Source organism: Strix uralensis, chromosome 7 (assembly GCF_047716275.1).
Source record: "Strix uralensis isolate ZFMK-TIS-50842 chromosome 7, bStrUra1, whole genome shotgun sequence".
Taxonomy (NCBI): Eukaryota; Metazoa; Chordata; class Aves; order Strigiformes; family Strigidae; genus Strix; species Strix uralensis.
Genome location: NC_133978.1, coordinates 36,787,411 through 36,799,968, shown reverse-complemented (window position 1 = coordinate 36,799,968; position 12,558 = coordinate 36,787,411). Strand labels below are relative to the sequence as shown.

The 12,558-nt window shown below is 39.2% G+C and overlaps 1 protein-coding gene across 5 annotated transcripts in view; it reads right to left on the bottom strand.

Moving 5' to 3' along the window:
* Positions 1-12,558, bottom strand: part of PLPP4 (phospholipid phosphatase 4) — a 64,276-nt gene that overhangs the window by 26,885 nt on the left and 24,833 nt on the right. For all 5 annotated transcript variants that reach the window (XM_074875424.1, XM_074875429.1, XM_074875428.1 and 2 more), the window contains 2 exons: positions 9,375-9,438; positions 7,715-7,839 (listed from right to left, as the gene is read on the bottom strand). In XM_074875424.1, the coding sequence (XP_074731525.1) occupies positions 7,715-7,839; positions 9,375-9,438 (189 nt within the window). The remainder of the gene's footprint in view (positions 1-7,714; positions 7,840-9,374; positions 9,439-12,558) is intronic.

The window sequence follows — 12,558 nt, the reverse complement described above, 5'->3', positions numbered from 1 at the left end:
CTTCACACCCAAAAGCTTATGGAAATGAATTTCAGACAGCAATTGGAACAAGACTTGGATTTCTATTAATTTGTGCTTCTAAAACATGCTTTTCTTGAGAGCTGTTTTTCCTATCTTTTTGGTATGCCTCACTTTCCACCTCTTCATTCCCTAAACTGCTTACTAGTCTTCCTTCATCATACACACAAAGTATGCTCAGCTCCTTCTCCACCTGCAGATATCTACCTGCAGTCCTGGTGCAGTCTGCCAGCTGAGATAAAGATGACATTATCCCACTCTGCTCAGCGCTTGCCAGGCCACACCTGGAATACTGTGTTCAGTTTTGGTCCCCGCTATAAAAAAAAAAAAAAAAAGATGTGGACAGGCTGGAGAGGGTCCAGAGAAGGGCCACAAAGATGATCAAGGGCCTGGGCAGCCTGCCATGTGAGGAAAGGCTGAGTTAGAACTGGGTTTGTTCAGCCCTGAGAAGAGAAGGCTTAGGGGAGACCTTACCACCATGTTCCAGTATTTAAAGGCTGGCTACAAAGAACATGGAGACTCCCTTTTTACAGGGAGTCACATGGAAAAGATGAGGGGTAACGGGTACAAGTTACTCCTGGGGAGATTCTGATTGGACGCAAGAGGAAAATTTTTCACAATGAGAACAATCAGCCACTGGAATAATCTCCCCAGGGAAGTGGTGGATCCCCCAACATTGGACACTTTTAAGATTCAGCTGGATGGGGTGCTGGGCCATCTTGTCTAGACCGTGCTTTTGCCAACAAAGGTTGGTCCAGATGATCCTTGAGGTCCCTTCCAACCTGGTATTCTATGATCCTATGATTCTATGGTAAATGTTGCTTTATATCAACTACCAGTCATACAAATAGTCTAACGGTATCCAGTAAAGTAGATAGGTGTTCATTCTTGGTCGAAGACTCCACCCACTAACTGCAAAACTGAAGTTTTTTCCATAAATATCCTTCAAAGGATCTTACATAAAATTATTTCTTGGCAGTAGTAATTAAACTTTTTGTAGCTGACAGTCTATTTTGATAAATAAATCAGAAAAAGTAAAACTCTACATAGGCTAGCCTTTCAAAGACTTCAGACCTAAGGAATGGAAAACTGGTTCAGTTTGTTTGCTCCACTTCTAAAATTGCTAGATTTTAAATGCGTCCTGAAATTAATTTCCCTGCTTTGCATTGTAGAGTGCCTTATGGGATTTTCAGAAGACTAGAGCATATATTGTGATAGCATTGATTTTACAGGGCACCTATTTGTCTTCAAACACTTGTTCTTCATAGCATATTCCACAAGTGGTGCTGACAGGAACCTCACAACTAAGCTTACCCTTACATAGGCAACTTAGAGCATGCACAATTACAGCACGCACTCTACATCACTTGCCAAGAAACATAGAAACAGGCTTTAAAAGAGAATATCAGCGATACTCTGACAGCTCCTATAGCATCATCTTGGTCCTTATATTAGCTAGAAATCAGCTCTCTTTGCACCAGTCCCCACGAACAGTATAAGAACCAAAGGAGACTGTAACTTCTCACGTCCTGCTGCTCATTCCAGCACACCATGCAACCCTCCCTCCTCCTCCTCGTTGTATCTAGTTCTACCACATAATTCTTTCAGACATCATCAGATGTTTTCCAATGTTTTCAATACCTGGAGAGTTCCACAGTACAGTAGCCCAAATAATTATCTCCTGAAGTCTTTATAGCATACTTGGTGAGAAAAACAAGCAAATGTGCTACCAATGATATACATGAGTACAGAAAATGAAGTTAGCATGACAGCAAAAAATAAAAAATTATGCATCAAATTATTGGAACACACAGCAAACTGTAATATTAAACTGCAGCTTAATAGAGGACAATCAACTGACATGATGAATTCAGAGCAATCTGAAACGAGGCACCAAGCTCAGAAAAGAAATGTCCAATTAGATCAGAGAGAGGTATTTATCCTAGACTGAACTCACAAACCATACAATAACGAGCCTAATTTTAAGCTGCAGAAAAATCCTACTACGTAAGATGCTTAAAATTAATATAAGAACTTTTTTTAATTTGTCAGGAATCACATGTATATAGCAATGAACTGATTGTAAATGATACATAAGAAGGCTTTTCCACATTCAGTGTCTATGAATCTGTGTGTGGACCTGAAAGACAAAGTCTGTTCCTGGACTGAATTCTGCAAGATTTCAGTGTACAGGGCTTCCAAGCTAAACCGTCCAAAACCAGACAGAGGATAGCAGATATTCCCAAACTTCATACGCAAACTCTGAACATTTTTTGCATATTGAGTGTTCAAGAGTTTAAGTGAGCTCTACTGTTCAAAACAAGGAAAAAAACCCAACCAACCAACCTGCAATATCTGATAGAACTAGTTTATATCTGTGACATCACTAGGACCATAAAGTGAAAAGAGAATTTGCCCCTTTAGTTCTCCCCCTACTTACAGCCACCTGACTGGTGATACGGCAACATCACAGCTACCTTATACTGCTCATACACTTTTCTTCTCCTCTGCCTCTGTGTCATGACCACCACTTCCTCTAGCAGAATAATCGTAGTGTATCAGTTACAGATCTCCTGCAGTTCATTTGTTCCACTTGTAAACCTGTTGGATTTGAACATGCATCTTTTGCTGCTTCAATTAATGGAGTAAAAACACAGCGGGTTTTAAAACCAAAGTCAGCATAAGCTGAGGAGGCACTAGTGTGGTTCAAACAAGTCATCATTCTTTGTGAATGGAAGTTCTAACCAACTGCAATGGGTGACTTGCTGTGCATCATCCGTCCACTCCAGCATCCTTGTGATAGACAATTGCCAAGGATCTGGAAGACATTTTTCTACCTAACCAGAGACAGGCAAGAAATCAACTTAACTTTTTATATCTCCCACTCCTGGAAAGTAAAGGTTTCATCTCCTGTATAATGAAGGAATGGGCATGTTAATCACTTCATGTATTTTAAAACATTTCCTTGTGCTTAGGAAAAGAACTGAATTTTTCTTCAAATTCATTTTTTATCTGTTGCTTGCTGCTGCTTTTTGAATCTTGCTGTAAAGAGAGAAAAATGGTGAAGGGTCTTGTATCAGTCCATCAGCAGTTGCGTTATGTACTTTCCAGCACTGCAAGGAGTGATCTGAGGAAACAATACATTCTCACTCCTGCTGCACATCAGGAGGTTGAAGAAGGAAAACTATGTCCCCCCAGAAAAAAAATTAAAAAAAAATACAGCAAAGGACAGTTCCCATCATACTTCACCAAACACAAGAAAAAGTTTCTTCAGAAGCTCACCACAGAGATGGCTGAAGTCCTCCACTCCTTACTGTGGTCAGCACTTTCAGATGGTGTACCTGGCTTTTGGACATTCACAAACTCCCACTATTCTCAGGGCCATGTTTGAGAGAGACTTGTTTATTATTTGGATAACAAGCTTGCAAAGTACACCCAGAACAAACCCTGAAGAGTATGTGTGCTTACTCCACACATCTTGAGAGGTTAGGATGCCATGAGGTATCTCCAAGGCAGGCTGCCTGAAGGCTCCCTGCAAGATAACTCTACAGAAGACACACAGGAAGGACACAGGCAGGGGGAAGAAATGCTGTGTTTATGATCTTCATAAACATCATTCCTTCAATAAAGTATGGACATAGAGAAGCTGCACGGTATCTTCACAGGTAGTAAGTTTAAATATCATAAAATTGCCAATGGATTAATAAAACCATGGAAATACTAAATATGGAAAAATAGACCTGTATTTTGGAAGCATTTTGGTCAGAATAGCTACATATAAACCTGGGACTCAGGAATACCTCTGAGCTACTGGATGCAGGCAGGAGTCTTGGCTCCCTACCCCCAAACATCGGTTTGCTCAAACAAGATATACTGGCAGTTCAACCGGAAAAAGAGGCAAAATATGCCACAAACAAACCAGAAGTTCTAGGCACTTCTTTCATCCAGTAGAACCTGCACTACTGGGTAAATTTCAATAGAGTCATTAAATGCTGGGTTGTGCTTGTGTATATTCTAAACTCAAGTTGTTGTTATAAAAAGTTATCAAGATGAGTCACCTAACTTCAACAGTCTTTCCAGTAAAAGGACAACAAAAGACAGAGCTAGGGGACAGCAAACTTGAACGAGGTATGCCAGCTCAAAGTACATTTTCAGCAGCCATTGCAGGTAGAGTTCTGTTCCTCATTCAGAGAAGGTAGCACCAACAACCCTGTCTTCATGTGGGTCAACCTTCTGTTCTGATTTGGTACAAAATGCCTCAGTTGTTTCAGGCAACTATAGTTTGCACCTATCTGCAAATCAGTCTTTGGCTTTACAAAACAGTTTGTGCTCCCTACATTTTTCTAATTTGTATTACATGCACTCCTTGGCACAGGGGGATGAAAGAGATGGTAATTTAAGCCAAGAAAATCATCTATGCTCTAATAAGGAGAACGCACTCTTCTTCAGGGTACAAGTTGACTCTCAAAGTGGAAGACAAGTAGTTCACAACATTTTTATTGAGTACGTAAGGTCAGGTCAGGCCATCTGGGGGTGTGAGTACTCTCACTCTTGTTATACATCCCTGCACTACATTCTTACAGCACAGCATTCACAGCACCACAGACTTTCTTTTTAAAGGCCTCATTTTCATGGATGAGGTTTTAGATCCTGGTATAACAAAGCTTTTGATTGACAGCCTGTCCAAGGAATGCTCTAAGAAAAACTGTTTTGAAGATGAAAAAGGCTCTTGACTGAAGCTTCTAACCTCTCTTTATGAGCTGCCTGGCAGCTTTTACTTGTGATTTATTTTCTTCGTGTGTTCAAGTGAAGTAGAAAATACCAAGTGGTAGTGGGCCACTTGTAACTATCATTCCAAGGGAGGTACTATAGTTTATGTCAACTCTCATCCTCCCCACTTACATTTCAGCAGCCATGAAAATAGAAAAAAAAAAAAACAAACCAAATAGTAACAAAACAAAAAAACTTTTTTTAGTGCTGCTTCACTAATTCCACAATAAAAAGAGAGAAAGGATGACAGAAATCTGAAGAATGGAATTCCTTCATTTTACCTTATGCTGAAGGAAGGGAAAAAAGAGCCAAGAAAAAATCTTGGACTGAGTTTATGGAAGGAAAATTTGCAATTACCTACATGTTAAGAAGGCAGGAAGAACAGCTTTTTAAAAATGAGATAAGAGAATAATTTTTCACAGGGAGCAGGAGGTAAAGGAGCTACAGTTCATACATTACACAATACAAAATACTGAAAATGTAGAATTACAGCAAAATATCCAAACATGAATTACTATATCCTCAACATTATCATTGCTTCATATGTCCAAGAAGATAGTATAATGTCATGTTTCCCATATTTTTTGCTTTTCACTCTTCAATCTAGTGGGGGATGAAGTAACAGCAAGAATAAATGTATTATCACAGCTATAAACTATTCTTGAGAAAATAATACTAACAATCCTGGTTATCTAAATAGTTTTGCTACACAGAGGAGCAGAGGTTAGCATTGTAAGATTATCAAATACGTACTGATTTTGAGCTTCAAAACACACAGTCTTGTCAGAGACTTAGATATTATAACATCAGGCTTCAAACTAAGTACCTCAAGCAGCTGCAGAATTGCCTCACTCTTGCATACACTTACCAAGAGATAAAAATTACTGCATATAGAACATCTTTTCATTCTTATCACATTGTAATAAAAGGCTTTGTAGTAAGAAATATAGTCAACTCAGCCACATGCTAGTATTGTATTAGTCAGTGATGGAGAAAGCTGTTCTGATCATTTTGATCTAGACACAGTGGGCCATCATTCTGCTCCAACTGAATTTTGTGTGAGCTGCAGTAACATAACTCAGTGTTTATAAAACTAATACCAGTTAAAATTAAAACCCCAATATGCATTCTATGGCTGCCCCACTGGCACAGGGACAAAGCACTTTGCTGTGTGACGAGCAGTCTCGTTAGAGAACCAGTATGTGTGCCAGAGCTTAGCAGAGCATGCTACACATACAGTGTTTCTAGTCTGTGCAAAAACAAAAGCACGTTGGATGTCTTCTGCAACTCACACTTTGCAGCCTCAGGGTAAACTGTTGCGTTTTAGTAAATGAAAGTGACCAACTATAACACTTGCTGAGTGCTAATCTGTAAATTCTAGTACATGAGTGTATACATGCACTTATTTTAAGCCTTTGTTGTTATACATTGATGAAATACTTAACCAAGAGGATTGCAATTAAGTGTGACAATCAGATCTGAAGGCAGACTACAAATAGCAATAAATACCACTTGTTCTAAACACCATACGATATATTCTGCTATTGTCTCTTTAATGTAATTGAAGCTTAATTTGAGACAACTAAATTGGTTTATTTCTTAGGACTATAAAGCTTACGACATATCCACAAACATCTACTACTCCCTTATCTGTTTCTGGGACTCAAACAAGAAAAAGGGAACAAGATCAGCTCAGAATTTCATTCATCTCATTACCCAACTTGTTTGCAACATATAATTCTGCACAATTAGACAATTTGAAGTTATTACTTTAAAAAAGATCAGAAAAACAAATTCCAGAGCTATGACTTACTGGTACTCAATTGGCAGTTCTCAGAAACAGAACAGCACAAGGCAACAAACAATACCAGTCAAAAAAAAAAAAAAACCAAAATCAAAAAAGCTCACAGCAATCAAATTATTTTACAGATGAAAATGTTTTATTAGACAATTGACATAAAACACTCTAGAAGTCAGCTCCTCAAGACAGAGAAAGGAACCTTTGTAAACATCTGATTTAATACAACTAATTAAATCAGACAACGAGTTTTCATAAAGCCACCTAATGTCTGCCGGGGTACAGCATAAGCTAGGAGTAGCTGATCAAACCATCAGACCTAGACCGAGGACCACCTCAAAGCCAAATAGAGTGACAAGTGACTGTGCTGTCCTAGGAGCAGACAAGAAAGCACAGAAACTCCTAACTGTGCCAAATTTACCTCTGTTTTCTGCCCACCTGCTCCTCTAAATAAGATACTATTGATACACCTTTAGCCCCCATTACACACTACTTCTGTGTTACCACACTGACAGAACAGTCAGGATGTTCTTCCTGTTCTCCTCTGCTTGCTTGAACTGGGAACAGAGCTACCATTTACTCCTGGCTGTGCCCAAGGCAGTAGACATCTGAACATTCTACCCCTTCCACCCTCAAGCACACAACCTCCCATGAAGAAACCTTAATGATAAAAGTAGTTGAACTGTCTTTGCAACTTGAACTTTGCTTTAATAGATCTAGTACTTGAAAGATATTAACTAGATCTTGCCAAAGCTATGCAGGTCAAACATGCTTTGTCACATTTCATGCTTCAATGGAATATAACAAAATAAATATTTACTATATAGACAAAGGTTGTATACAGAAGTCTGCATTAGGGAACAGACACCCCCTCAGAACCACACTCTTCTTTAACCTTGAATCGTGCTTCACTCAACTGACAGTTCTGCTATGGTACTCAGTGATAAGGAAGGGTCACAGGCTCACAACTTTATTTCCAGAAGGAAATTTCTGGGAGTGGTGACCTAAGACAAAAGTCCAGGCCCCTCCAGCAAAAATCAGGTTCATGATCTAACAAAAAAAGAGCAATTCCAAAACATAAATAGGACAGCTTTTTACAAAAGAGGAACTGCACTTAAATGAACTTACAGGAAGAGTGGATACTCGGAAAGCTTTTTCTGCCTTCAGACACCAGATCTGGATCACCTGTGCAGTGCATTTCAGAGTTCATTACTCCATCTGGAAAGCAGCGGTAAAAGAAATCGGGACGCGGTCTACAAAAAACACCATGGATATTAAAAATATAAAAGCTGTAGTAACAAATAAACCTCAAAGTGATTATTACATTTACTGCTTTATTACATACAGAGTTCATTCCCTTCTGCCTTAACACAGCAACAGAAATCATAGAATCATTTAGGTTGTAAAAGGCCCTTAAGATCATTGAGAACAGTAAATCCAACACTGACAAGTCCACCACTAAACCGTGTCCCCCAATTCAAGATCACTTTATTTGCTGGCAGGCGCTCTCAGGGAAGCTTCCAGTGCAGCATGCAAGTGGGAGTTGTCTCTGAAAACAAACATGCAGGGTTACTCTAGCCTAGAGCAACCAATCTTGCACAGCGCTTCCAGTGACAGAGCAAAGCAGCATCGCCACCCCACAAAGCTGCACAAGCCTTGCCAACACATCTAGAGAACAGGACTACAACTTGGGCTACAAAACAACTACCAAATTCTAATACCAGCCTTGATGCTGACTCTCTAACTGCATTGAACAAACCTCCGAGTTTCTTTTGACCCTGCTCTGAGATGAATGATAGCACGTAGGTTTGACTGGTGTCATACTGATCCTGAGCTAATAAACCATGTAGAGAAGCAAGGTGAATGACCACAGATTCAGAGGCAAGCTGACAGAGCAACTAGTTGGCTGGGAGCGCAGGCAAAATGAGCTCATGTCTGCCTGAAGAAGATGGTGCAGACATTCTTAATTATATTTCAAAAGCACTCTTAAAATAAAAGTGCCAAGTTCTATTATTGTCAGGGCATCAGTACTGTAGCAGGAAGGGTTCATCAGCAACCAAGCAGAAATACTGCTTCCTCAGTGCTGCAAAACAGGTGAACAACAAACGCAGCACTGGACTCTATTAAATAATGGCTATGAATTCAAGTCAAATATGTATTTTTCCGATGAAATTATTCAAAATTTTGGTAAGAGTCAAAAAATACCTAAAAAAAATTTATTTTCCAGAGTTTTGGGTGCTACTATTTTTCTAAGCCCTTCATCCAAATTTATGCTTCCCTAAAAAAATGGCTTACCTAGGAGTCCACTTACTGCTTAGCTCCAAGGTTTGTTCTGCCATGGATCTTGTTACTTGGAAATACCTCATTCAGTAACATGCTTCACACAAAGCACAGGCACTGGGTTTTACAGAGACTCAGTTGATTCCTATTTAATGAGACTAGTGGCACTGGCATCTGAACTCCCACATGCTGTGACTCTTCCCTTCTGTGTTGCCAATTTAATGAACGGGTTTCAGCTCACACCTTTCTTTCATACTCCTTGTTTGCCTGGATCCACCAACCGGTCAAACAAATAACAAAACACAAGGGCACAGATTCCTACCACAGCTGGATGTCACACAATGAAGTTGTACAACACCTGCACCAGGGAAAGGACAGCTTCACAGGGGACTGCTCTAATTCAGTGTGCAGCAGCAGCTATCTTTTTACTAAGATGTATTGTATTTGTCAATCTGTCTTCATTTCTCTTAACAGTTAAAGCTATAATTTATAACATGACAAGACTTACCTTCCCACTATTAATTTAATAGTATTTGTGCAGACGCCATTCAGAGCTAGAGCCAAGGAAACAGCTACAAAACAGAATGAACAAACAGAACAATAACCTAAATACCAAGCTATAAATGCATTACAGCATTTGATTTACAGACTGAAACCTTTACTGGACTGAAAACTGAATGATCTTTGCAGCCTACTGGTTTTTTTCTTATTACCCAGACTAAGGACAGACCAAAGAGCATCATAATAATCACGACTGACTTTGTTCTGCTTTTACTCTTGAGAAATCTGATTTCCTTATGCAAAGCCAGTCTTCCTATCATGCCACAGGTATAAATCATCAAATGGAAACAATTATTAGAGAATCAAGTACTGTGTTTACCAGTTTTAGAATTTATTAGATGAAAATCTTACACTCTTTGGGTCAAGCAGAATTCCTGCACAGACATATACGTAAGATATATATATGCATGTATGTGTGTTTATGTTATGTATGTATATATATGTATATGTATGATGCAATCAAGCAGTCCACTTTGAGGCTCAAGAATTGCCTCTTGGTGAAAACTACAATTGGATGATTTTCTTATTTTTCTTTCAAAAGGATGTGGACATTTTGACTAAAAATGTTGACATTTTCCCCTTACATTTGCTCCTGGGATTAACCAATTTTCCTAGTTAAATTGGAGTAATAAACAGGAACTGCCACAGTAGATATGTCCAAATCATCTTTTTCATTTGTACTTGCATGCCAAGTCCCTAGACTTTCCGAAGAACCTCATCTAAAGCCTGTGGAGATCTCTGCCTTGATTTCAGTGGCACATGGATCCAGTGCACACACTCCTTTCAGATTAAAACTGACTTAATGTTGCAGTCCACACCATAGCTCCCTGTTACAACGTAAGAGCCACTGAATTTTATTTGCCATCAGAAAAAAACCTATCAGGCAAATCTCCAATTTCCAGCAGAATAGTTACAGTAATATAACTTTTGATTGTGACAGCTACACGAGCTATTTTCTCATTGGACTACTGCCCCAGATGCTGCACTTCAGCAGCACTCATCCTGTCTACATAAAATCTTTGCCTGAGGATATTATAGATCATAAAAACGTGTGTGTTATAGGATCTATTTTTCTTTAAGTTGAAAAAAAGAGGTCCTCCATCAAAGGAAAAAAAGGGTTTTCTCAGACTATAGCAATACCTGCCAGCAAAAATAAAAGAACAAGTCAATCCTAGAGACACTGATATTGTTCAAAACTGTCTTCCACTTTCAACACCTATGTCCACAGTGACCACTCAATCCCATGCTCTCTTTTTCCTGTCAATTGTTTTCTCTCCGTTATTTATGGTGATTGCATGGTGAAGTGAAATTTCCTAGAAAGTCAAATGCATGTGAACAGCAATGTCACAGCAGTACATTCTCCTTTTTAAAAATGGGACATGTAGAAATATCGGCTTTCTGAGACATGCGGTAAAGTTTACTCTTTTCATTGAGCTTTGTCCTGACTGTTCATTGCATATGTGACTGAACCTTGCTTTCACTGGTGCATATTCCTTACAACAGCAATCCAAGTATCAAATGACACTGTGAATGTAAGCTGATAAACAAACTGCATTTGCTCTCATTTTGTTCCCTTTGGGAAAGACTCAGACTGCCCACCAAAAGTCACGTAATCTAGTCAGTAGAGAGATGTAGGCACTTCCAGGGGAAGGACTAAGAGCACCTACATTAGGAAGCTAACTACTCCTTACCCTAGACGCACTGAATCACCTTCTTTATATTAATGGCTATGTGAGGGGCAAAGCATTTTCACATCCTTTTAACTTTTGATCTCTTCTAAGTATGATGCCTAAAGAAATTCACCTTTTGGGGGACTTCCCGATCATTCATTATGAACATTATGTGCCAGATCTCAGCAAATAAGCAAAGCTCTACCACAGTTACCATCACCAGACACATTAACATACTGAATCATATTAATGTACAGTACACTTGAACATAAATAAGCCACAAGAAGTTCCACACTTATGGTGCATACTGAACAGGGATACCCTGCAGAACAGAATATCGAGGCTGGGGTTTCCTTAAAGTCTGAACAGCAAGGAGAATATTGGGGAAGCTGGCAAGTTTTCTCCTGGGAATCATAACAGAAGTCAAGAACAGCAGAAATAATGTCTCTCTAGAACAAAAAGGTGAGAATAAGTGATGGAGAAACCAATCCAAAGCTCCTTTCCTTCTTAAACAACAGAAAGTGAAACTCCGAAGTGTGACTGTATGCATTTTATGAATCAAAGTTATTTCTATTGAATGGACTTGTCAGTAAAGTATCACTATAAGACATTTCAGAACTTACTACAAATGACTGGCAGCAGCCAAAGCAAAACTAGGATCTTCTCACACTTGCGTTAGAGCAACTGGAGAAAGCACAAGCTGGGAATCCAGCCTTGTCTAAAAAAAATTTTCAAAGGCAGATACATAGTGCCATTTACATCCTATATAGCTAAGGCAAGGCTTAGAATCAGTTTGACTTTATGATCTAAGGGCCAATAAATTAAAGTGTAAATTAGCCAGTAAAACAGAATTTCAGAATTAGGCATATTTCAAACATACTGCCAACAAAACCATTTTCAGTTCTTAGTGCTTCAAAGTATCCTCTGCCAGTGAAAGTGCTTTAGTCAATTTCGGTCTCTGGCAACATCTATGTAAAAAGGATCTGGGCATACATCACTAAAAGACTTCAAAAGATAGGCACAGCCAGAATTAGCTGGAACATTTTAAGACTTACCATCCACATTGTCTCCTCCTCTGCTCGAGGTTGCTGCCTAAAACTATAATTAGACTTCACCCATAGCACAGCCATAGCAGTTCACAGTCCTGGATTAAGTGCTCATCTAACTCCACTGGCAGTTTAAGATGAAACATCAGCTTATGATCAGAAAAGCTGAGCCATGAGCACGGATTTTGGAATAGGGAACAGTAAACTCCAAGAGAAGGTCAGAGGAAACAATGAGAGGAGTAATTCCCTACACTGAGCAGCTGTGTCTCACAGGACTTTCCAGTCAAACCCTTAATTTAGAACAGCTTCAGGTACAAGTAAGAGGTAAGTAATAGACTGGCTGTGACAGGAAAATATACATCTGAACAGTCTCTCACATGGTCTTGGCTTTGCTGATTGAATTCTGGCCCTTGCT